This window comes from Solanum pennellii, chromosome 8 (genome assembly GCF_001406875.1).
Source record: "Solanum pennellii chromosome 8, SPENNV200".
Taxonomy (NCBI): Eukaryota; Viridiplantae; Streptophyta; class Magnoliopsida; order Solanales; family Solanaceae; genus Solanum; species Solanum pennellii.
In genome coordinates, this window is record NC_028644.1 from 14,744,955 (window position 1) to 14,768,098 (window position 23,144).

Sequence of the window (23,144 nt, forward strand, 5' to 3'; positions counted from 1 at the left end):
GCAGAGGCTCAAGATGAGAGGCTTATTTTCATTGTTGGCGTAGGAAGACCCTCATGCTCATATAGCCAAGCCTAGGGTGGTTAGTAAAAGTTGTGTTGGTCGACTATACTGGAAAATGGATGTTATCGAGTTTTGAGTATTCCATCTACCATTGACCAGTGATGCAGTTGTTTTGTTTTCTGAACATCCTTACAACGCAATTGATAAATGTGAGCAATGCATTCTTAGATAAATTCACTGTAGTGTCTAAGAAGACAAACAAAAATAATAAGCTAAAAACTATGTGGCACTATCTAGAGAGTTTTTATGTAGTTCTTAGGATCGATTCACCGCTTTCATAAGAAGTTTATTGAATCACCGCCTTGAAGAGGAATCGCTGAAAAAAAAATTTGTAGGGCGGGAAGGATGAAAATAGTAAGGGAGTGCTTGATCATATTAATGGGGGTTCATATGGTCAATGTACTTTTTAGTAGATTGTGGAAACTAGAGAAGATCTCTTGAAAAAACAAAGCTCGAAGTACTAGAAAGTCAGATACAGAGAGAATGTTTGCAGTCCAAGCCACAACTAACCAATCCACACATGATATTCGTGAGATGATGGCACAGATGAGAATTGGATTAAGGTTGGTATTGAAGCTTGTCAGTTGTAACACCCGATATCAAATAAAAGATAAGATTTCAGTTTTTAGAGAATTGCATGTGCAACCTATGATTGCCATCCATGAATCGTAGTCTAATATATGAAGCGTGTTCTAGGACCGTAGTTTACCATTGCAACATCTCCCCAAACCCAGCTCAGAAAAATGGGTAGGTATCGACCCACTGGATAGACTTAAGGCCTGTAGACCAGACCATGGTTCATAATTTGTGTCCCTAGATCGAAGCCCCCCTTTACCCATCCTTATACTTGAACAACGATAAACCTGTACCGTCCGTAGATGGACTGACATATCATAGGTGAATGTTAGCAGTCAGTTAGGGGGAAAATACTTATTTAATTATCTTCAAATGGTCATAACTATTACAACAAAAATGAATTATGTGTCCCATGATCTATTAACTCATAAATAATAAAATCCTCTTCCCAACGCCACCGAGTTTGATAAAATTTAACCTCTCAATAAAAGGTTATGCTCGGTTTAGTAAAGCCTTGTCTAGCAGGCTTGACTTATGACCCGAACCTACGAACCGTAGATTAAACTACCGCCCATAGAAAATTCTGTTGGTCACTCTGACAAAAGTTAAATCAAGGGCTCTTTTGGTCTTTTTCTATTTTGTTTGACCCCTAAGATGCATCTTTTAGACCCTAAATAATGAGGTTTTAGTAAGTTTAAATCTTGAAACATTAGTGGAACTTAACAAATTCAAATCATTAATCAAAACATAGAAAGTAAGAATTCGGAGGGAAGGAAAAAGGTCAAGAATCCCAGTTAAAGCATGCAACAAGGTTCCATCCGTTCTAGCTCCAAAATCTTAGGATTTCTCTTTGGAATTCATCGACAATTCACTAGTGGGTTCCTTTCACCCATTAGGACCCTAGTTTTCAGTAAGTTTTGTGATTCCCCAATTATGAGTAAACCTAGGGTTTCTTGAATGTTTGAATTATTGGACTACATTAATTCCTGAACCCTAACTATGTATTTCTTTAGTTGTTGAATTATACATGCTAGGTCAGATATTTCAGTTATTCAATTATACATTCCTCACTTATTAATGCATCAGTATCTGTTTAATTGTTTAACTCTCAACTTGCATGTTCAGTTTGAGATATCCAGTAACTTACATACATTTAGTCACAAATATATATTAATTACTTAATTCATTGGGAGTAGAAATATAGGAGTTGGACTATGGTTCAACGTCCCCAAATAGTCCTAGAGGTACTAGCCACGAAGGTTGTAAGTCCCCTTTGAGGGCATCATTTAAGTTATCACGCCAGCGCTCCTTTATAACTTCTAGCCGGGTATATTTTGGTCCTCTTGGTAAGCTGTATACATCGGAATCCACAGTTAGGTCATGTGGTTTTATTATCGGTTATTTGTATCACCCACAGTTCATTTAGACTCAATTGTATTGACAATGTTTGGGTTTTCAGTCTCAACATGATATAACTTACTCATTGCATTCCGATTAGTCAATGCTTTGTATTTAAGGATACTTATGATGTTCAAATTATTTCATTGCTTTATTGCTTTGTTCAGTTATATTTTATTTCAGCATTACTTTATCCTAGATATTGAGTACCTTTTATGTACTGGCAGATTCATGCGGTATATCTTGTCGTGGTGGAGGTTCAGGTTCTCAGCATCCACATCACGCATACATTAGTTCCTGATCTCCAGTTAAGCAAAATCAGTGGTGAGTCCTCATTCTCCAAAGACAATGTCATTAGTTTATTGTACACATTTTAAGTCCAAAAGTTTCAGTATTTCTAGACTTTTTTGGGGATCGTCTAAACACTAGTCAGTTAGAGGCTATTTTACGACATAGGTAGATTTAGTTTAGAATTGAGTTAATATGTTCTTTGTATTAAATCATAAGTTTTCATATGTTCCATTTATATTATATGGGTTTCCCATCCTTTCATTTTATTTATTAATTACCTTCTGCATTAGTTTATTATCTTTAGTATGCTCATGATTATGCTAAGAGGATTAACTTGGTATCACTTGTAATCCTAGATCTTGTGTCTGTGTCCAGAGATAGCTTCAGGTGTGAGGAGGTGCTGAGAAGGAAACACTGTGAACTACCAGGGTAGAAAACCACCACCGACTGGGAAGTGTTACTATGAAGATGATGCTTATGTGGTGAATGACGAGAAAAGGGGTTTTCCACCAAGCACCTTATGTTCCAACATTGATTATTGGAGCAAAATCAAGGAAACCAAGGTTTAAAACATGCAACAACAATTGAGAGGATCAATATGTCTAGGTTAGGAACTACAATCACGATAAAAAAAAGGAACAACTATTGCAACAAGAATGATCGGTTTGGACCTTATGTTCCTTCTTAATATCATGAATCTAGTCCTAGGGAAGATTAAGGTAATAAGACTCCTAGTAGATATATGATTCAAAAGATGAGGAGGAGGTTCGAAGCGACTGATGAAAATGTGAATGATATGTAAAATGACTTGTCTGGTATTGGTAAGAAATTTGATGCGTGTGCATTATTAATAAAGCATCTTGAGCAGCAGATTCAATTGTTGTCTACAACAGTGAACACACATCAACCTAGTATTCTTCCAAGTAATAGCTTCTGAAATCCAAAGAATACGGCGGCAGTCACTACGCACAGGGGTAAGCAAATCACTTATTAACCTATGCCATTTGGGGTTAAATTTGAATCTATTAAGGATGAGGAGGCGGTGTAGGTGAGTGGCGAGTGAAAGAATACGACAAAGAAAAAGGCAGTGGTAAATGAAGAAGTTGTTCCCATACGAACACCTACACCACCCTTCTCACAGAGGTTATTTAAGAAGACTGAAGAAGGAAAATATTGAAAGTTTATTAATATGTTGAAGCTACTTTCCATCAATGCTTCGTTGAGATAACCTTAGGAGAAAATACTTAGGTATGCTAAGTTTATTAATGAAATATTGAAAAAGAATAGGTCAGTGAGTTTCGAAGGTGATGATAGGTTATGACATTGTACTATTGTTTCTACAAGGTCCATTATTAAGAATAAAAGGGTTCTGGTGTTTTCACAATCCCACGTACCATTGGGTTATTGCACTTTGCTAAAAAATTATGTGGTCTTTGCTCGAGCATAAATCTCGGATCGATTTCCATTTATAAGAAGTTAGGATTTTGAGATCCAAAATCGACTACAATGCGGTTGCTAATGGGTAATACAACTTTGAAGAGGCCCATTGGTATACTCCATGATGTCCTAGTTAAAGTGGAGTCATTCATTTTTTGGTGGATTTTGTTATTCTTCATTGTGATGTTGGCTCTGGGGTTCCCATCATCATTGGGAGACCATTCCTCGCCGTTGTACATGCGTTGGTTGATAGGGAGAAAAGGCAAATAAATTTAAGACTCAACAATGAAGAAGAAATTTTCAACGTTTATAGGTTCATGAATGAGATGGTGAGCTCCAATCGGTATCTTCTATAACATATATAGTTGAGAGTGTGTCTGGTGTGCAGATTGAAGAATGATTGGGTGTTGAGTTACTAGGCAGTGGTTTTGATGAACTTTGACAGTGATGGTATTGAAGACTACAACAAATCGGTTTGTTGCACTCTATAGGTGTAATTTTATCGGTAGAAACCAAAGAAGTTGGAGCTACATATGAAAAATCGTGAATCTCCACTTGCAAAAGCATCAATTGAAGAACCACCTTATTTGAAGCTTGAGGCTTTACCACCACATTCAAGGTATGCATTATTAGTGAAAGTTTATACCTTACTGGTCATCATTGCGCGAGATTTGATGGGAGACAAGTAGAGTGCTTGGTTAGGGTGTTTAAGAGGTTCAAGCGAGCTATTGGGTGGACAATTGCGAACATTATAACGATACATCCTCGTACTCCTCACAAAATCAAACTTATGCCAGATACGAAACTTAGTATTGAGCACAAGGGAAGACTTAATATGCCTATGCTAGAGTCAGTCAGAAAGAAGATCATGAAGTTGTTGAATGTTGGAGTTATATATCCAATTAGATAGTAGTTGGGTGTTCCATGTTCAGTGTGCTAAGAAAGTTGGTATTACTGTTGTTCCTAATGAAAGAAACAAATTTGGTCTGAAGCGGCTTGTGACTAGATGGATATTTTGCATATACTACGAAAAGTAGAGCGCTTCGACTGGGAAGGACCACTATCCGATGCCATTTATAGATAAGCTATTTGATAGACTTGCAGATAATGATTGGTACTATTTTCTTAATGGTTATTAGGGCTACAATGAAATTTCTATAGCTCCGAAAGATAAAAAAGGACCATCTTCACTTGACCCTATGGGGCTTTTGCCTTTAAGCGCGTGCCATTATGGTTGTGCAATGTCATTTTTGTACATAACTAGTTTGATCGATGTTTTGATACTTTTTCCAAGATACTTAACATGTGTGAAAACTGCAATTTTGTCTAAAATTGCATATCCCTTCTGCAAATTGCTTGAGAAGGCGAGTAAGTTTTACTTTGACGATGTTTATCTTAGAAAATTTTGAGAGTGTAAGAAGAAACTAGTCTCTACTCCCATAATTATTGGACCAAATCGGGAGGAACCGTTTGAGTTCATGTCTGATGCAAGTGGAGTAGAGCTTTGCATAGTATTAGGACAAAGTCATGAAAAAATACTTCATCCAATTTACTATGAAGTAACATTCCTCAATTCATCCTAGAAGAATTATACCGTGACAAAGCAAGAGCATCTAGCAATGGTGTTTGCATTCGATAAATTTCAGTATTATTTGCTTCGTACCGAGTTCATAGTTCATATTGACCATTTAGCATTGAGTTATTTGATGGGTAAGAAGGATGCAAAATCGCGACAGATTAGATGGGTGTTGTTGTTTCAAAAATATGATATTTTGGTGAAAGATAAAAAGGGGACAGAGAATCAGCTTGTCGAGCACTTGTCTAGATTAGAGGATGATGCTCTCCTTGAACTTGGTGATAAGGCTTAAATTAATGAGATTTTTGCAAATGAACATGTACAAGTGGCCTCTCAAGATTTGATTCCTTGGTTTATAATCTTTCCTAATAATTTAGCAAGTGATTTGGTGACTCCAGATTTGTCTTTTCACAAAAAGTGGAAAGTAATGCATGATCTTTAGAAGTTTTTTTTGGATGAGCCTTCTTTATATTGTAGTTATGCTGATGGGATAATTCATCATTGTGTGCCCTAGTTTGATATGGTGAGAGTACTTGAGGCGTCTGTTGGTGGGCACTATAGTGGTATTATGATTGAGCAAAAGTTCTTTCTGTATGGATACTACTTGTCCACCATAAACAAAGATGTTCATGACTTTACCAAGTCTTGTGACCATCGCTAAAGAGATTCTTATGAATCCGATATTGGTATTGAGTTGTTTAATTTATGGGTAATTAATTTTATGGTCCTTTTTGTGAGTTCGCCTGCGATGAAGTACATTCTTGTTGTGGTTGATTACGTATCCGAATGGGTTGAGACAATTGAGCTTTCATATAATGAAGGAAAGAGTTTCACCACGTTCTTCAAAAACAATATTTTCTCCAAACATTCTCACTTTTGCAATAAGTTGTTCAAAGCACTACTTGGGAAATATGGTGTTCGCCATAACGTAGCCACTCCTTACCATCCGCCGACTAATGGACAAGTTGAGGTTTCAAAAAGAGAGATCAAGCACATTATTACGAAGACTGTGAACGCCAATAGAATGGATTGGTCAAAGAAGTGTGAGGATGTTCTATGGGCCTATCCCACTTCATATAATACTCCTATAGGTATGTCCCCATACCAATTTCTATATGGGAATGCTTTTCATTTGCCATTAAAGATCGAGCATAAACAATGTGGGAAATAAAGAAGCTGAATTTGGATTAGGGCGCCATGTCTAATAAAAGAGTGAATGAATTGAATATGCTTGATGATTTTCGACTAAAAGTCTATGAAAGTTAAACTTGTATGAAGAGAATATGAAGAAGTACCATGATTAAAGGATTGAAAAGTAAGATTTTTTTTTGTGGGAGATATTATTTGTCTAGTCAATTGTAAGTTGCTCTTGTTTCAGAGCATGCTTATGTCCAACTAGACCGGGCCCTTCTTACTCAAGAAAGTGTTTCCAAATGGAGCGGTAGAGCTCGAAAACGTTGAGGTAACAAGTTTCAAGATAAACGGGAAAAGGAGAGGGCTTTCTCGAAGAAACGCCAAGAGTGTGCAAGATTTTATTGGGGCCTTCTATATTTATGAAGTAAGAGTATTAAAGAGGCATACGTCACGACATGACGTTAAATCAAGTGCTGTTTTGGAGGAAATCCAAGGTGTAGACTTTAGCCAACGATTGGCTTCTGCTTTCCGTTTAGTAGTTTTCTTTGTTCATTTGATTCTTTTACTCAATTAGATAGTTGTTTTAATTTTGTGTTAAATATATCTAGATATAACATAGGGTCTATGCCTCAAGGATGTCAAGAAAATTTAAAACGAATGGCCTAATGGTTGCTATATGTGCAAGTGTGCGATGAAAAATCTGCAGAAAAAGGTCCAGCATAAAGGTCTATAGACAATCTACGGACCGTAAATGGTTTTTGTAGATCCCTGGTAAGTGTCAATATTTTCTAAGTGTAAAGGCAATCCATTGTATAAATAACGAACCATAGGCCGACCATAAGCGGGGTCTGGTAGGTCCAAATCCTAGTATGTCCGACCCGACTCGACTCGCCTCTAGTTTCAAAGATTTCATTTTAAAATTGTAAGACCTCGAAAATGACCTAGGTTAACTAGAGACTAACATGTTGGTATTGATTTTATAAGGTCCTAAATATGTCTAATATATATTATATTGGTAGTAGCTAAAGTATTAGGGGTGTTGGAAGTCAAACGTCAAGGGACGACTAAGACGTTCGATGACTAAGTCACCTAAATGTCACTTATCTGGTTATAGTGTATATGTGTGTTTCATGATGTTTTTGAGTTAATATAGCATATATAGGCAGTTTTTTAAGTTTTGAGAAGTTTGGAGGTCAAACGACCAAGAACGTCCAAGGCATTAGAAAGATATGACTTGAGTCGACCTTGTACGTCTAGGCAAGTTTTGTTGAGTTTTACGTGTTCGTTTTGGATGAAATTTATTTGATAGGTGTTAAACTTGTATAATATAATATTTGGGTTGTAAATGTACGGGAAATTATCCCCAAGGACCATCAAAGTGTCCTTGAGGAAGAACCCAAGCCTGTTGCAAAAACAGTCCTAGGAAGACCATAGCGACAGAGCAGTCAATGGCCCGTTGGCTTGATGAAGCCCCGTCAAGGGTCCCATCGTGGAGTACTTAACAAAGGGTGAAGTTTGGAACTTTATCCAGCCATTGGAGACACCAATAGAGGGCTGTAACGCCCTGTCGTGGCTGTGACGCCCCGTCAAGGAAAGGCGTCGCATGCACCTGTGTTCCTACGCAGGTTGCTTCCAGTTACAAATTCACCCCACTTCTATATTAATTCATTGGAGGTTTATTAAGGGTCTTTTTGGTATTTTAATTAAGTATATAAAGGGTAAACACCTTAAAGACTTCATTCTTCCAAATTGAAAACCCAAAACTCTTAGAAAAATCCTTAAGACTCGATTGAAGTCCAAATTGAAGAAGAAGCATAGTGTGGGATTTTTGAGTGTAAATTCTTAATGAAAGTGAAGAATTATCATCCTTGTGGTATTATGTTTGGTCCTTGAAACTTGTTTCATCAAGGAGCCCAACTCTTAAGATGTTTTCAAAGTTTTCTAAAGTGAATTGTCCAATTTTGGAATTCTACCATGGGTTCTTGCATAAATGAATTTTAAACAATGAATTATAATCTAATATATATTTTATTGATTATTTTAACATAAATTACCTACTAACCTATGTAAATTGATGAACCCTAGTTATGTTAATATTGTTGAATTGTTAGATAGTTTCTTATGGGCTTTCTAATGATATAAGAATTGTATTAAATTAATATCTAATTGATATTAGATTGTTAAAACTATATTGAATATATGTCGATTAAATGATTTTTATGGTTATTGCTTTGAATTATTATTCATGGCCATGGGTAAGGGCCTTATGATGTTGAATTTGTTGATTTGGCTTGAAATGAAGTTTAGATTAGGGGATGAAGGTATCCTTCCCTATTTTCTTTAATTTGATATTAATTATACTTTCATTCTATTGTGGTTGGTATGGTCCACTTATGGTGGCGGTGTTATGTGTTTTACTTGCAATTGGTGTGGCCTTGTAGGTGTTACTTTATGCAATATGATGAACATGGCCTTATTGGAAACTACTTGAAGTAATGTGGCTATTTGTGTAGTTGAATATGTGAAGCATGACATTATATATCTACATGTGAAGTTATATGTGTGTCTTCTACTTATGTTGCCTTAAGTGATAATCATAGACTATGACTTTTACATTATGAATATTGTGTTAGGGTTAAGTCTTGGTTATTCCTACTTGGATTTGTGAGTCTAAATGGATTACATTAACTATGTTATGATGATATATAGGATGACCTGAAGATATTAGATTGTTTCTAGGTGTTTCTAGAATGACTTTCATTATGAGCTAAAAGTGATGTATGTGGTATGTTGTCTTGGTTGACTTGTGTCACTTGCTTTATGTATAGATGATTATGAAGATGTGATGTCTTTATTTCGAATGTTAGAACTCTTTGTATTTAATATATGAATGACATGGTACTTTTTAAATGATTGTATGACACTCTATTATGTGAAAACCTTGACTTAAGGGTAAGGTTAAGATTGTTGAAGCGGTAGCCATAATGGTATCTTTCAAAGTAAAGGAATGATGGACTTAAGGTTAGTTGGATGGAACAACATCATATTAATCCTTAGGAAAGTCATCATGATCTTCTTGGTCGCCGTTGTGAGGTAGCCCTAGTGGACCTTCCTTGGTAGGGTAAATGTGATTTGGTTATGAACTTGTTATGGAACCCTTTTATGTGAACCTAATGTATGAATTACTCCATGAGAACGAAGGCTAGCACCGAGTGAGTTTGGTAAGGGAAAGTAATTCTAGTTAAGTATGAGACTAGATTACAAAGTATGCCGTTCATATTCCTTAACCATGTTCCTATATGAGATGTGTCTAAGTTCTACCATTTTCAAGTAGAACAACCTCATCAGAGTAGGATAGAACTCCGGATTCGATGTCCAGCTACCATGGTCTATGTTGTTTATTGCCTATTTTCATCATATGGAATACTTATTTGCATTAGAGGGGTTTACGGAGTTTAGGTAGTGTTATGGAACGCTATCTATACATTGCACATAGACTTTGAAGGTGTTATGTGTAGTTCCTAGGTCTTTTCTAAGACCATTATTTAAATGTCCTTTATGTGATGTATGATTCTTAATGAACTAATGAACTAATGACTTACGTAATGAAGTATGCAAATAAATGAGTACCTAATCTAAAGTGACATAGGGATTCCTAAAGTGTGAAGAGGCCATAAGGGACGATCTCATCATGTCTTATCTTTGGAAGTCTTGAGGATGGCTCTAGTTAAGGAACTTTGTTGATTTTGTGGACATTATATAAGCGTTAGGTATTCTTAAGTATTATTTAGGTAACCTTGAAGAGGTCACTATGGACATTATCTTCTTGATATACTTAAGTAGATCTTTTGATAGCCTTTAGGAAGAGAATGTCATATCATCTACGTGTTGGTGATTTAGTGACAATGAATCTATCCTAGGGAGTCAATAAGATATACTGAGTGTGCGTGTAAGGTATTATATGGACGGTCGCTTCACAACTCACTCAAGTGAAACTTAGAATTCACCTTTGGTAGAGGAGTCTTACCTTGATGTTTATGATACTTTTTAAGTAAGTATGTGACTCATTATAAGTAATCTTAAGGGTTGTTTTTGCACATGTAGCGAGTATGTATGGGCAGTCTCTCTTTGTGTGCCTTAAGTGAATCTTAGGATTACTTTACGTGAGGAAATTAAATGCTAGAAGTTGGTTATTAAAGGGGTTAGTAAGTCACTGAAACAGTGAAGTCAATTCACTGTAAAGTGAATTGAACTTAGTGTAAAGTGATGCCTAAATTTGATATTGTTGATAAATTATTATCTTATGTGTTTCTAAATTGAATAATTATGTTATTATGATTAAAATATGATTTTAAAAATTAAAAGATGTATATTTCCAATAAAGTCCGTTTTCATATTTTTATGCATAATTCCAAACTTAGTACATGTGGTTGTACTGACTCCATGATTTTATCTATCTATATAGTTCTTGGTAGGTGAGGATCTTTGAGAAGTGAAGACTTGGACTTAGAATATCGTTCAAGAGAAGCTGAAGTATGTCCTCACCTGACTCAAGGAGATATATCTCTTTTATGTTTTTTATTGAGGTATTTTAATGGACTAAGTATTTCTATATTCGTATTTTGAAATATGGCTCGTGTCCCAAGTATTCATGGGTCTTAAGATTATGAGATTGAGACTTAGTATTTCCTAACACTTTTATATGAAAGAGATTTTGAAGATTCTATTATGTTTGGTGAAAAGTTTTAATTATGTACTACTTTTTACTATGTTTATGCGATGAATGATATGAAAGGGCTTGTCTTGTACCTCCGAGAGGTCGACGACGCCGATTACAATACAAGATTGTACCCTAACTGCTAGGGTATGGTTTCGGGTTGAGACAAGTTTTGTATCAGATCATAGGATGGTCAAAGTAGTTTAGAAATCAAGAAGTCTCATCAAGTCACATCTAGTAGAGTCTTGACCCTAGGTGTGAGTCGCGACACATCTATGGGCGAGAGGCTATAGGACGATAGTGTTTCCCTTCGTTTCTAATCCTATGTCGTCAGGTAAAGTAAATGTTATGATTATCCTTCTTAATATTATCCTTGTGTTTTCTAGGAGATGAATACTAGAAGGATAGATGCTAGAAGGTTGGAAGAGGAAAGGGTGAATGAGGAGGTTCCCCCTCAAGTTGATCAAGTTCCTCAAGGTGGCCAAGGAGTTCAAGTGCTCAAGATGCCCAAGTGACTCCCCAAGGTGATCCTATTCCTAATGTGGAAGGAGGTATTGCGGTTCAGAGATGTCTAATCGGGAGATTAGAGAGGATTTAATTGCTATAGCCCTAGCTGTGATTATGCAAGCTAATTTGAATATGATGCCTAGGGTTGTGGAGAGCACTATGACATCTAGGTTGAGCGATTTTGTTATGATAATCCTCCTATCTTCTTTGATCTAAGATTAATGAGGATTCCCAAGTGTTTCTTGATGGAGTGAACAAAGTTTTGAATGTTATGGGGGTTACATCTAGGGAGAAGGTGGAGTTGTCTTCCTACCAATTGAGGAATGTTTCTCAAATTTGTTACGCTCAATAGAAGGATAAAAGGCTGGAAGGATCGGGTCCTATTGAATGGGAAGAATTTAATGAAGCTTTTCTTTGTATGTACTTTCCCCGAGAGAGGACACAAATTAAGGTGGAGGAGTTTATCAATTTAAATCAAGGCAATATGAGTGTTAGGAGTACTCGTTGAAATTCTCATCTTTTTCTAGGTATGCCCCTTCTCTAGTGTCCAATCCAAGAGATGAAATGAGTCATTTTGTGACGAAGGTAGCCGACTTAGTGGTGGAAGAATGTCATACCACTATGTTGCATGATGATATGACCCTACCTAGACTCATGGTGTCTGCACAATGAATTGAAGATTCTAAACTTAGGAGGATGGTTAGAAGTTTGAAAAGGAGTGGTTCTAGTGATCAAGAGCAAACTAGGTTTAATAAGAAGGTTCAATCTCAAGGAGAATCTAGGAGTGCTAATTTCAAGGTTGGGAAAGGAGGTGGTTCAAAGGACTGAAAGCCTACTTTTGCAAATTGTGGCAAGAAACATTATGGTGAGTGTCTATTAGGTACCGGGAGTTCTTTGGTTGTGGTAAATATGGACACAAAATGAAAGATTGTCCTATGATTGCTTCTAGAGGTAGAAAGGGTAAACAAGTTGGTCCTAGTGTTCCAAAAGATGATTCTTCAACAAAGAGGCATTTCTATGCACTCCGTTCTAGAGTGGAGAAGTTTGATGAGAAGGAGAGAGATGATGATGTTGGTAAGTTCTCTTTCTTTTGATTAGATATGAGATCCTTCTAAGTGGGGGAGTATTGTTAGTAGATGGGATAGAAGTCCTCGAAATTGTTGATTGTGCATGATGCTTAGGAGGTTTGTTGAAATTGAATTTCATTAACTTCCTACATTGTGTGTTTTATGAAGTCTTGATTATGTTGTAAGATGTGTTTATATGGTGTTACTTTGCATATTATCTTGTTTATATTATGAATTGCCTAAAAATTTGGATTTTTTAAAATTGCATAAAATCAATGTAACCTTAGAAATAGTTCACTGTAATATTTTTGTAAAAATGACTATTTGATTATTTGGTCTGAAATTGTTGTAATATAGTTAGAACTGATATATATAATCATTATATTTAATATAAAATGAGTTTTTGTTATTAGGGATGAAGTATGTGAGTTTTGTACCATAATGAGTTATAGAACTGTATGCTAATTTCTTTTTGTGTTGTGAATCACTTGACTATGTGAAATTAATGTTTTCTTGTTGATTATTTGTATTATAGAATTGTTATTAGCTTCTAGATGAGTCTCTAATCCTTGATGTGTTCGGAGAGTGACAAGTCTCATTCAAGAACGAATGTTGTCCGAGTGGGGGAGATTTTAAGACCTCAAAAATGGTCTAGGTTAAATAGATCTTAACATGTTGGTATTGATGTTCTAAGTTCCTAAATATATCTAATATATGGTATTTAGGCAGTAGCTAAAGTATTAGGGGTGTTGGAAGTCAAACGCAAGGGACGACTAAGTCGTTCGACGACTAAGTCACCTAAATGTCTCTTATATGGTTCTATGTGTTTATATGAATTTCATAATGTTTTAAGGTTATTAATTGAGTTAATATATGATTTATAGTCAAACGACCAAGAACGTCCAAGGCATTTGAAAGATATGCCTTGGGTCGACCTTCTACGTCTAGGCAAGTTTCGTTGAGTTTACGTGTTCGTTTTGGATGAGATTAATGTGCGAGGTGTTAAACTTATATAATATCACATTTGGGTGGGAAACGTCCAGGAAATTATCCCTAAGGACCATCAAAGGGTCCTTGAGGAAGAACCCAAACCTGTTGCCAAAACAGTCCCAGGAAGACCTTAGCGACGGAGAAATCAACGGCCTGTTGTCCTGATGACTCCCTGTAGAGGGTTCAGTCGTGCGGGAATTAACCAAGGGTGAAGTTTGGAACTTTGTTCATCCACTGTAGCTATCAACGGAGGGCTGTGATGCCCCGTCGTGGATGTGACGCCTCGTCAAGGCCAGGCGTCGCACACACCTGTGTTCTTGCGCAGGCGGCAACCAAGTGAGGGGTTAATTGGTAAATTCACCCCAGTTATAAATTAAGTCATTGGAGGATTATTAAGGTTTTTTTTGGGTATTTTATTTAAGTATATAGAGGGTAAACATCTTAAAGACTTCATTCTTCAAAATTGAAAACCCAAAACTCTTAGAAAAATCCCAAAGACTCCATTGAAGTCCAAATTGAAGAAACAGCTTGGTGTGGGGTTTTGAGAGGAAATTCTTCGTCTAAGTGAAGAATTATCATCCTTGAGGTATGGATTTTGATCCTTGAAACTTGTTTCATCAAGGATCCCAACTGTCAAGATGTTTTTCAAAGTTCTCTAAAGTGAATTCTCCAATTTCGGGATTCTACCATGGGTTCTTGCATATATGATTTCTAAACATGGAATTATGATCTAATTGATATTGAATTTATGATTTTAACATAAATTACGTATAAACCAATGTAAATTGATGAACCCTAATTTTGACTACATTTTGGGTTACTTTATATAAAGCTAATATTGTTGAATTGTTATGTAGTTTCTTATGGGATTTCTAATAATATAATAATTGTATTAAATTTATATCTAATTGATATTTGATTGTTAACCTAGACTTAATATATGTATATTCATTGAGTTTTATGGTCATTGCTTTGAATTATTGTTCATGGACATGGGTATGGGCTTTGTGATGTTGAATTAGTTGATTTGGCATTGAATTGATGTTTGGATGAGGGCATGAAGGTATGCTGCCCCATTTTCTTTAATTTTATATTAATTATACTTAGATTCTGGTGTGATTGGTATGATCCACTTATGGTGTCTGTTTTATTTGTCTTACTTGCAATTGACGTGGCCTTGTCGGCGTTACTTTATGCAATATGATGAGCATGGCCTTATTCGCAACTACTTGAAGTAATGTCGGTATTTGTGTAGTTTATTATGTAAAGCATGAAATTGTCTATCTACATGTGAAGTCATATGTGTGCTCTTTTACTTATGTTGCCTTAAGTAATCATGTTAGACAATCACTTTGACATTATGAGTATAGTGTTAGGGTTTAAGTCTTGGTTATTCCTACTTGGCTTTGTGAGTCTGTGTGGAGTACATTAATGATGTTATAATGATATATAGGATGACTTGAAGATGTTATACTGTTTCTAGAATGACCTGCATTATGAGCTAAAAGTGAAGTATGTGGTATCTTATCTTTGTTGACTTATGTCGCTTGATGTATATATGATTATGAAGATGCTATGTCTTCACTTAGGATTTTAGAACTCTTAGTCTTGACTGTATGAATGACATGTCACTTTAAATGATGATATGAGAGTCTATTATGTGAAAACCTTGACTTAAGGGTAAGGTTAAGATTATTGAAGCGTAAGCCATAATGGTATCCTTAATAGTAAAGGAATGATGCACTAAAGGTTACTTGGCTGGAACGGCATCATCCTAATACTTATGGAAGTCATCATGAGCTTCTTCTGCCATGGTGAGGTATCCCTACTGGACGTTCCTTCGTATGGTAAATGTGATTGGGTTATGAACTTGTTATGGAACTCTTTTATGTGAACCTAATGTATGAATTACTTTATGAGAACGAAGGCTAGCACCGAGTGAGTATGGTAAGGGAAGTTATTTCTAGTTAATTATGAGAATAGATTACAAAGTATGCCCTTCATGTTCTACAATTGGCAAGTAGAACAACCTCATTGGAGTTGGATAGAACTCCGGATTCCATGTCTAGCTATCATGATCTATGTTGGTTATTGCCTATTTTAATCATATGGAATACCTAATTGCATTAGAGGAGTTTACGGAGTTTAGGTTGTGGTTGGTATGGAACACTATCTAGACATTGCACAATATACTTTGAAGGTGGTATGTGGAGTTCCTAGGCCATGTCTATGATCATTATTTGAATGTCCTTTATGTGATGTATGAGTCTTAATGAACTAATGACTTCGGTTAAGGAGTATGTAAATAAATTAGTACCTAATCTAATGTGACTTATGGATTCCTTAGCTAAAGTGTGAAGAAGTCATAAGGGATGATCTCTTCATGTCTTATCTTTGGATGTCTTAAGGATGACTCTAGTTAGGGAAGTTGGTTGATTTTGTGGACATGATCTAAGACTTAGGTAGTCTTATTATTTAGGTAATCTTGAAGAGGTCACTATGTACGTTATCTTCTTGATTTACTTAAGTAGGTCTTTTGATAGCCTTTGGGAAGAGAATGTCATATCATCTATGTGTTGGTTATTTAGCGAGAATGATTCTATCCTAGGGAGTCTATAGGATATCTTGAGTGTGTGCGTGAGGGATTGCATGGGCGGTCGCTTCAAAACTCACACAAGTGAAACTTAGAATTAACCTTTGGTAAAGGAATCATACATTGATATTTATGATACTTTCTAAGTATGTATGTGACTCATTATAAGTAATCTTAAGGGTTGTTTAGGTACATCTAGAGAGGGTGTATAGGCGGTCTCTCTTTCTGTGGCCTAAGTGAATCTTAGGATGACTTTAAGTGACGAAATTACGTGCTAGAAGTTGGTTATTAAAGGGTTTAGTAAGTCACTGAACCAGTGAAGTCAATTAACTGTAAAGTTAATGGAACTTAATGTAAAGTGATGCCTAAATTTAATATTGATGATTAATTATTATCTTATGTGTTTCTAATTTCATTAATGATGTTATTATGATTAAAATATGATTTGAAAAAAAGAAAAGATGCATATTTCCAATAAAGTCCGTTTTCATGATTTTTATGCATAATGCCATACTTAGTACATGTGGTTGTACTTACTCCATGCTTTTATCTATCTATATAGTTCTTGGTAGGTGAGGAGCTTTGACAAGTGAAGACTTGGACTTAGAAGATCGTTCAAGAGAAGTTGAAGTATGTCCTCACTTGACTCGAGGGCATATATGTGTTTTATGTTTTTTTATTGAAGTATTGTAATAGATTAAGTATTTATTTATTCGTATTTTGAAGTATGGGCCGCGTCGCAAGTATTCATGTGTCTTAAGATGATAAGATTGAAATTAAGTATTTTTCTTTTACTTTTATATGAAAGAGATTTTGAAGACTATATTATGTTTTGTGAAAAAAATTAATTCAGCACTACTTTTCACTATGTTTATGCGATGAATGATATGAAAGGGCTTAGCTTAGACCTCGGAGAGGTTGACTACACCAGTTACAATATGAGATTTTACCCTAACTTTAGGGTATGGTATCTGGTTGAGACAAAAATCATTTCCCACTTCTTCAAAATTCCCTCAAACGATTTCTACCTATTCTCAATCACAAAATCACTCTTTATTACCAACAATACATCATAATCCACCCAAATTCATCCTTCACATTCCCAAATTCTACTATTTTCCCCAAAACCTCTTATCTCCCATTTTCAAAACAGTTGTCTCAGAGTTTAATACAACAATGCAAATTTTCTGTTCTAGCAAGATTATGTCATCTAAGAATAACCCCACTCTGCATTACTTGTAAAGTAATACACTTTCCTCTCACTTTGAATTTTTATTCATAGATTGATTATAGGAAGTCAAGAGTCCGGTCAAAACCTTGGTTGTTAAGTTCCTGAAAATGCATTCTAATTTTAAAGTACAAATGCCTGTGGGACAATAGTCTGTGATTGTGTGTAGTTATGGTATAAAAACAATGCAAAAGTGGTCTATATTTAAGTTTTGACTTGGGGTTCCAAATATAATTAATTAAATAATTATAAAATTGATTAATTAGAACCCTTGGAATGAACAACTAGTATGATTGATGTTTAATTCATGAATAGATTAGGGTATTGTGGAAATGGCATGAAGGTAGGGGTTCATATTGAACTACTCTAATACCTGCAACTGTCCCAATCACCGAGACCCCGTCTACGGGTCGTATATCAAATCCGTGGATGGAGGAACTATGAAAATTGCACAAAGTATGAAACTACGGCTGCGGACTAAGATTTTTTGATTGATCAATAGACCGCTATGTGATATACCGTGGTTTCACGGTATAATTAATACTTTTTCCTTAAGTTTAGTGTGTCTGAATAGCCTTTTTGTGTTAATTTTTATATGAGTTTCTCTTTGTTTTACAAGAAATCTGTCCAAAGCTGAATGCGGAGATTTTGAGCGAAGAAATGCAGAAGAGACCACCTCCGGAGCTTATGACGGTCCGTCGTGCTTGTGACGGTCCGTAGGTGGCAGCGTAGTGCAGCTGCTGAAGGAAGATGGGGAAGTCAGACCAAGTGTGGGATTACGAAGCTTGTGACGGTCCGTCGTGGCTATGATGGTCCGTCCTGCAGGTTCGTCGTGAAGATCAGATAAGTGATCCCAGTACCCAAATTTCGAGAGTTGAAGTGTTTTGGAACGAAGACCCTCGACGGACCGTTGTGCCTATGACGGTCCGTCATACTTGACGTCGAGGGGAATGAAGAGAGCAGCAGAAGAAATTGCACAAGTATGGGACGACGGAGTTCACGACGGTCCGTTGTGACCACGACGGTCCGTCGCGTGGTCCGTCTACCCAGCTGCGTTTTGGCAGATTACCAGCAATTAGAATTCTTGTTTAATTAGGTTTTTTGTTTTTTATAAATAGTTCGAAAAACCTCATTTTTGAGGTTAGACACCCGATAGTTAGACACCTGATAGTTAGACTCTTAGATTGTTAAAACTCCGTATTGGTAAACATTGTATTGTGAGATTCTTGATAATCATTAGACTTTTCGTGAGATTATTGATTACTTTGAGAATTCTTGCAAGTGATTTTTGGTGATTAATCAAGCAACCTTTTGGATTTTATTCTTTCTCATTGAAGTAAGTACATGAATTCTTATTTAATATATTTGAATATTGTGTTTATGGCTATGAGTAACTAAACTCCATAACTAGGGTTGTGGGAACCATAGGCAAATAATGAGATAAACCCTAGCTAAAATAACAATTCTAGAATAGTGTCTTGCATGTATTAATAATTCTTTCGCTTAGAAGTCTTTTTAATGGATGAATAACGTTAGAACTCGCCTTAATGCTACTTGCCGGACAAAGGAGGTAGATAATAGGAATAGAATAATTAACATAGATTTAGTGTATACTATCTAATAGGCTAGTATTGATTGGTACGAGGTAATAACTTAGTCAAATATCAAATACGATGCTTAATAATAGGTAAAGATGAGGGTTAGGAAAGCAACACACGTAGCCGGACCAAGGTGCGGAGTGAGATTTTCTAGATGCCGGACCAAGGATTTAGAAATACATAACTTATCACCTTGCATGCAAGATACTAGGAAAGAATTGTTATAGTTAGAATTATCAGGTTATGAACCTGTGGGGAACACGTAAACCCTAGTTACTTTGATTAATTGATTAAAATCCAACATTCAAAACTGTTAAGTGTTTCTTTCAATTGCGTTATTTATTTTCACTCATTTAGAATTAGAAACCCCCCTTTTTATTGTTTTTACTTTCCAAGGAAGTCATTGACCAAACAATAGTAATAACAAGTTGAAGTTAAGTCTAGACTATTTTCCTCGTGGGAACGATCCCAACCTCACTAGTTGGGTTATTTACTTGACACGACCGCTTTACTGCTTATTTGAGAAGTAAGTTTGAGCGTATCAAATTTTGGCGCCGTTGCCGGGGATTATAGCTTTTAGATTAACTTGAACTTATTACTATAGTTTAGTTGATATTTTCTTGATTTTACTTTGTTTTATTGTTTTTGATTTCTTTTCAGAACTATCCTCCTTGTATGCCAAATACACGGAGAGGAAGAGACCCTTGTTTCCCTACGATCACGAGTTAGAGCGTACACTGCGCAATATGAATCCAAACTTGGGAATAAATGATGAGGATCCGAACCAGAACATTCCAGCTCCGGTTGATGTTCATGGTCAGATGTTACCCTATGCTCCGGGTGAACATCAAAAGAGGGGACAAAATCCCGCTCCACGGCCCCAAGCATACTACAGAGGCTATGATAACATAGCAGATTCGGATGGGCCACTGGTTTTGCCTCCTCTACCCACAGGCCACACTTTTGTGGTAACTAGTAGTCGGATGCAAATGCTCATTGGCAGAGGTTTGTTTTTAAGGCTACCTTCTGAGGATCCACATGCCCATATATCTAAGGTAACGTCAGTGTGTAAAAGTTGTGTGGGGAGGCCTGATTTGGATCTAGATGTAATAGGGTTCAGTGTGTTTCCTCTCTCACTGACGGGAGAGGCTGCTATTTGGTTCACTGAGCTCCCATACAACTCCATCTTTACTTGGAACCAACTAAGGGATGTCTTCTTATCACGCTACTATCCGGTCTCCAAGAAACTAAACCACAAAGACAGAGTGAATAACTTTGTGGCACTACCAGGAGAGTCAGTTAGTAGTTCTTGGGATAGATTCACCTCATTCTTGAGAAGTGTTCCAAATCACCGTATAGATGATGAGTCACTGAAAGAATACTTCTATCGGGGACAGGATGATAACAACAAAGCGGTGTTGGACACTATAGCAGGTGGATCTTATGGAGAATGCCCTTATGCTGAGATCGCCGAAAAATTAGAGAAAATCTCCCGGAATAACAAAGCTTGGAGTACTAGGAAGTCTGATACAGGGAGAAACACCTTCGCAGTGCAGTCCACTCACAACCCAGCCACAGATGAGATTCGTGAAGAAATGGCTCAGATGAGAACCGAGCTTGGGTTGGTACTCAAACATGTCACTGGGGTGCAGAAAAGATAAATGTTGTCAACTACTTGGCTAAACCACCACCTCCTAATGATGAATGCTATTATGCGGAGGACACTTATGCAGTAAATGAGAAGATGGGGGGTTTCCGACCAAGCGCCCAAGGCTCAAATCAGGATAACTGGCGCCAAGGTCAAGGGAACCAAGGTCGAAACTATGGTAACTACAATCGTGAGGGTCATTATGTCCGAGATGGAATCTACAACCGCGACAGCAACTTTAACAGGGGTAACTATGCTAATATAAATGACAGGAATGGGTCGTATGTCCCTCCTCAAAATCGTGAAGTTACTCCTAGGGATGGTGGAGATAGTATGGCGCGAGTTGAGGATATGTTGCACAATATGATGAGGAGGTTCGATGCTAGTGATGAGTACATTAAAGAATTAAAGGGTGATTTAGCTAGTATTGGGCAAAAAGTTGATACATATGCAATTTCGATTAAACAAATCGAATTGCAAGTGGCCCAATTATCTGCGACAGTGAACACACGGCAACCGGGCACTCTTCCTAGCAACACTGTCCAAAATCAAAAGAATGATGCGCACTGTATGGCAATCACTACTCGGGGAGGTAGGCAAACTATTTACCCACCTATGCCATCTACTGAGGAAAATGTGAGAAAGGATAAAGATAAGGTGGTAAAGGGTAGTGGTGAAGCAGAGGAAAGTAATGGAAAAGATGCAGAAGTACCCATCAAGGTAATTCCCATGCCTAGGCCACCACCACCCTTCCCTCAGAGATTAGTGAAGAAGACAGAGGATGGTAAATACCGGCGTTTCATAACAATGTTGAAGCAGCTTTCTATCAATGTCCCTTTTGTAGAAGCTCTAGAACAAATACCCGGTTATGTCAAATTTATGAAAGATCTGGTCACCAAGAAAAGATCGGTCACTTTCGAGGATGATGATAGACTGCAGCATTGTAGTTCTATTGCTACAAGATCCCTCGTACAAAAGAAAGAAGATCCTGGTGCGTTCACTATTCCTTGTACAGTTGGGTCATTACATTTTGCGAAAGCATTATGTAATCTGGGGGCAAGCATAAATCTCATGCCTGTCTCAATTTACAAGAAGTTGGGTTTGGGGGATCCAAAACCCACTGCGATACGGCTACTGATGGCTGATCGGACAGTGAAACGGCCTATAGGGATACTCCATGATGTGCTAGTAAAAGTGGAGTCATTCATCTTTCCGGCTGATTTTGTTATTCTTGATTGTGAGGTCGATTTTGAAGTGCCTATTATTCTTGGGAGGCCATTCCTTGCTACAGGTAGAGCCTTAGTTGATATGGAGAAGGGACAGATGACATTTCGGTTGAATAATGAAGAAGCGACCTTCAACATTTGTAGGACCATGAGGCAGAGTGGTGAGCTCCAATCGGTATCTGCCATATCCCACAAAGAAAAGATGAAGAAGGAGACTGGACAGAAAAATGCAAAACAAGAGTTTATGGTTGGGGATTTGGTGCTTGTAGACAGTTCTGGGGTGCCTTGTCTTCCGGGCAAGCTCAAGTCCAAATGGAGTGGCCCTTACTTGATTACCCAAGTATTCCCTCATGGAGCAGTTGAGTTAAAAGTCAAGGAGGGAGTGTGGTTTAAGAGGAATAGAGATAGAATAAAACTCTATTTTGGGCATAAAGCATCGGGGAATAAAGTAATAGAGGCAAACCATCTTGATGAAGGCTGAGTAATCAAGTGTCCCCAGTCGTGCCGCGACATTAAATCAGGCGCTTGTTGGGAGGCAACCCAATACCTATAGTCTTTTTTAGTAATGATAGCATTTTTCCACTAATGGGTCTTTAAATTTGCAGGCACATCACCAGGAAATTCTGCAGAAAATTACTCTGCAGCAGTCACTGACGGATACAGTGACGGACCGTTGCGCCCGCGATGGACCGTCGTATGCATCCGTCGTACCAGGTACGTTTTTCTTTTATTTTGAAACTAGGGCACACACACGGAACCAACAATGTGTCGTCACATCTGCGATGGACCGTCGTCGGGGAACCGTCGTGTGATTAATGAGTTATACCCGACCCGACCCGGCTGGACCCTTTTTCAAAATCTGACCATTTAAACCCCCCAACCCCTCATTTCACCCCATTCATTCATTATTCCTCTCATCTTCCCTCTCTATTAAACTTCCATATCCTCCCCCTCGATCAATGTTCCCCCACAATTCTCCAAAGCCCAAGAATTATCATCTACTAGTCGAAGCTGCTGCTGTAGGTGTCTACCTTTCCATATGAGTAATTGTCCATTTGCTTTTTATCCATTTCTAAGGTATGTGTCTCTAAATTTATA

At 37.1% G+C, this 23,144-nt stretch overlaps 1 protein-coding gene across 1 annotated transcript; it reads left to right on the top strand.

Annotated features, from left to right (window-relative positions):
- The first annotated feature begins 6,086 nt into the window (after nt 1–6,086).
- On the top strand, nt 6,087–6,799 carry LOC107027500. The gene is made up of 2 exons (XM_015228656.1): nt 6,087–6,429; nt 6,717–6,799. The coding sequence occupies exons 1-2, from the start codon at nt 6,087–6,089 to the stop codon at nt 6,797–6,799; spliced, it is 426 nt and encodes a 141-aa protein (XP_015084142.1).
- The last annotated feature ends 16,345 nt before the right edge of the window (nt 6,800–23,144 follow it).

Coding starts and splice junctions, on each gene's coding strand:
- LOC107027500 (XM_015228656.1), top strand. CDS start 6,087: ATGAAGTACATTCTTGTTGTGGTTGATTACGTATCCGAATGGGTTGAG. Junction 6,430..6,716: donor TTCATATAATACTCCTATAG/GTATGTCCCCAT, acceptor CTCTTGTTTCAG/AGCATGCTTATGTCCAACTA.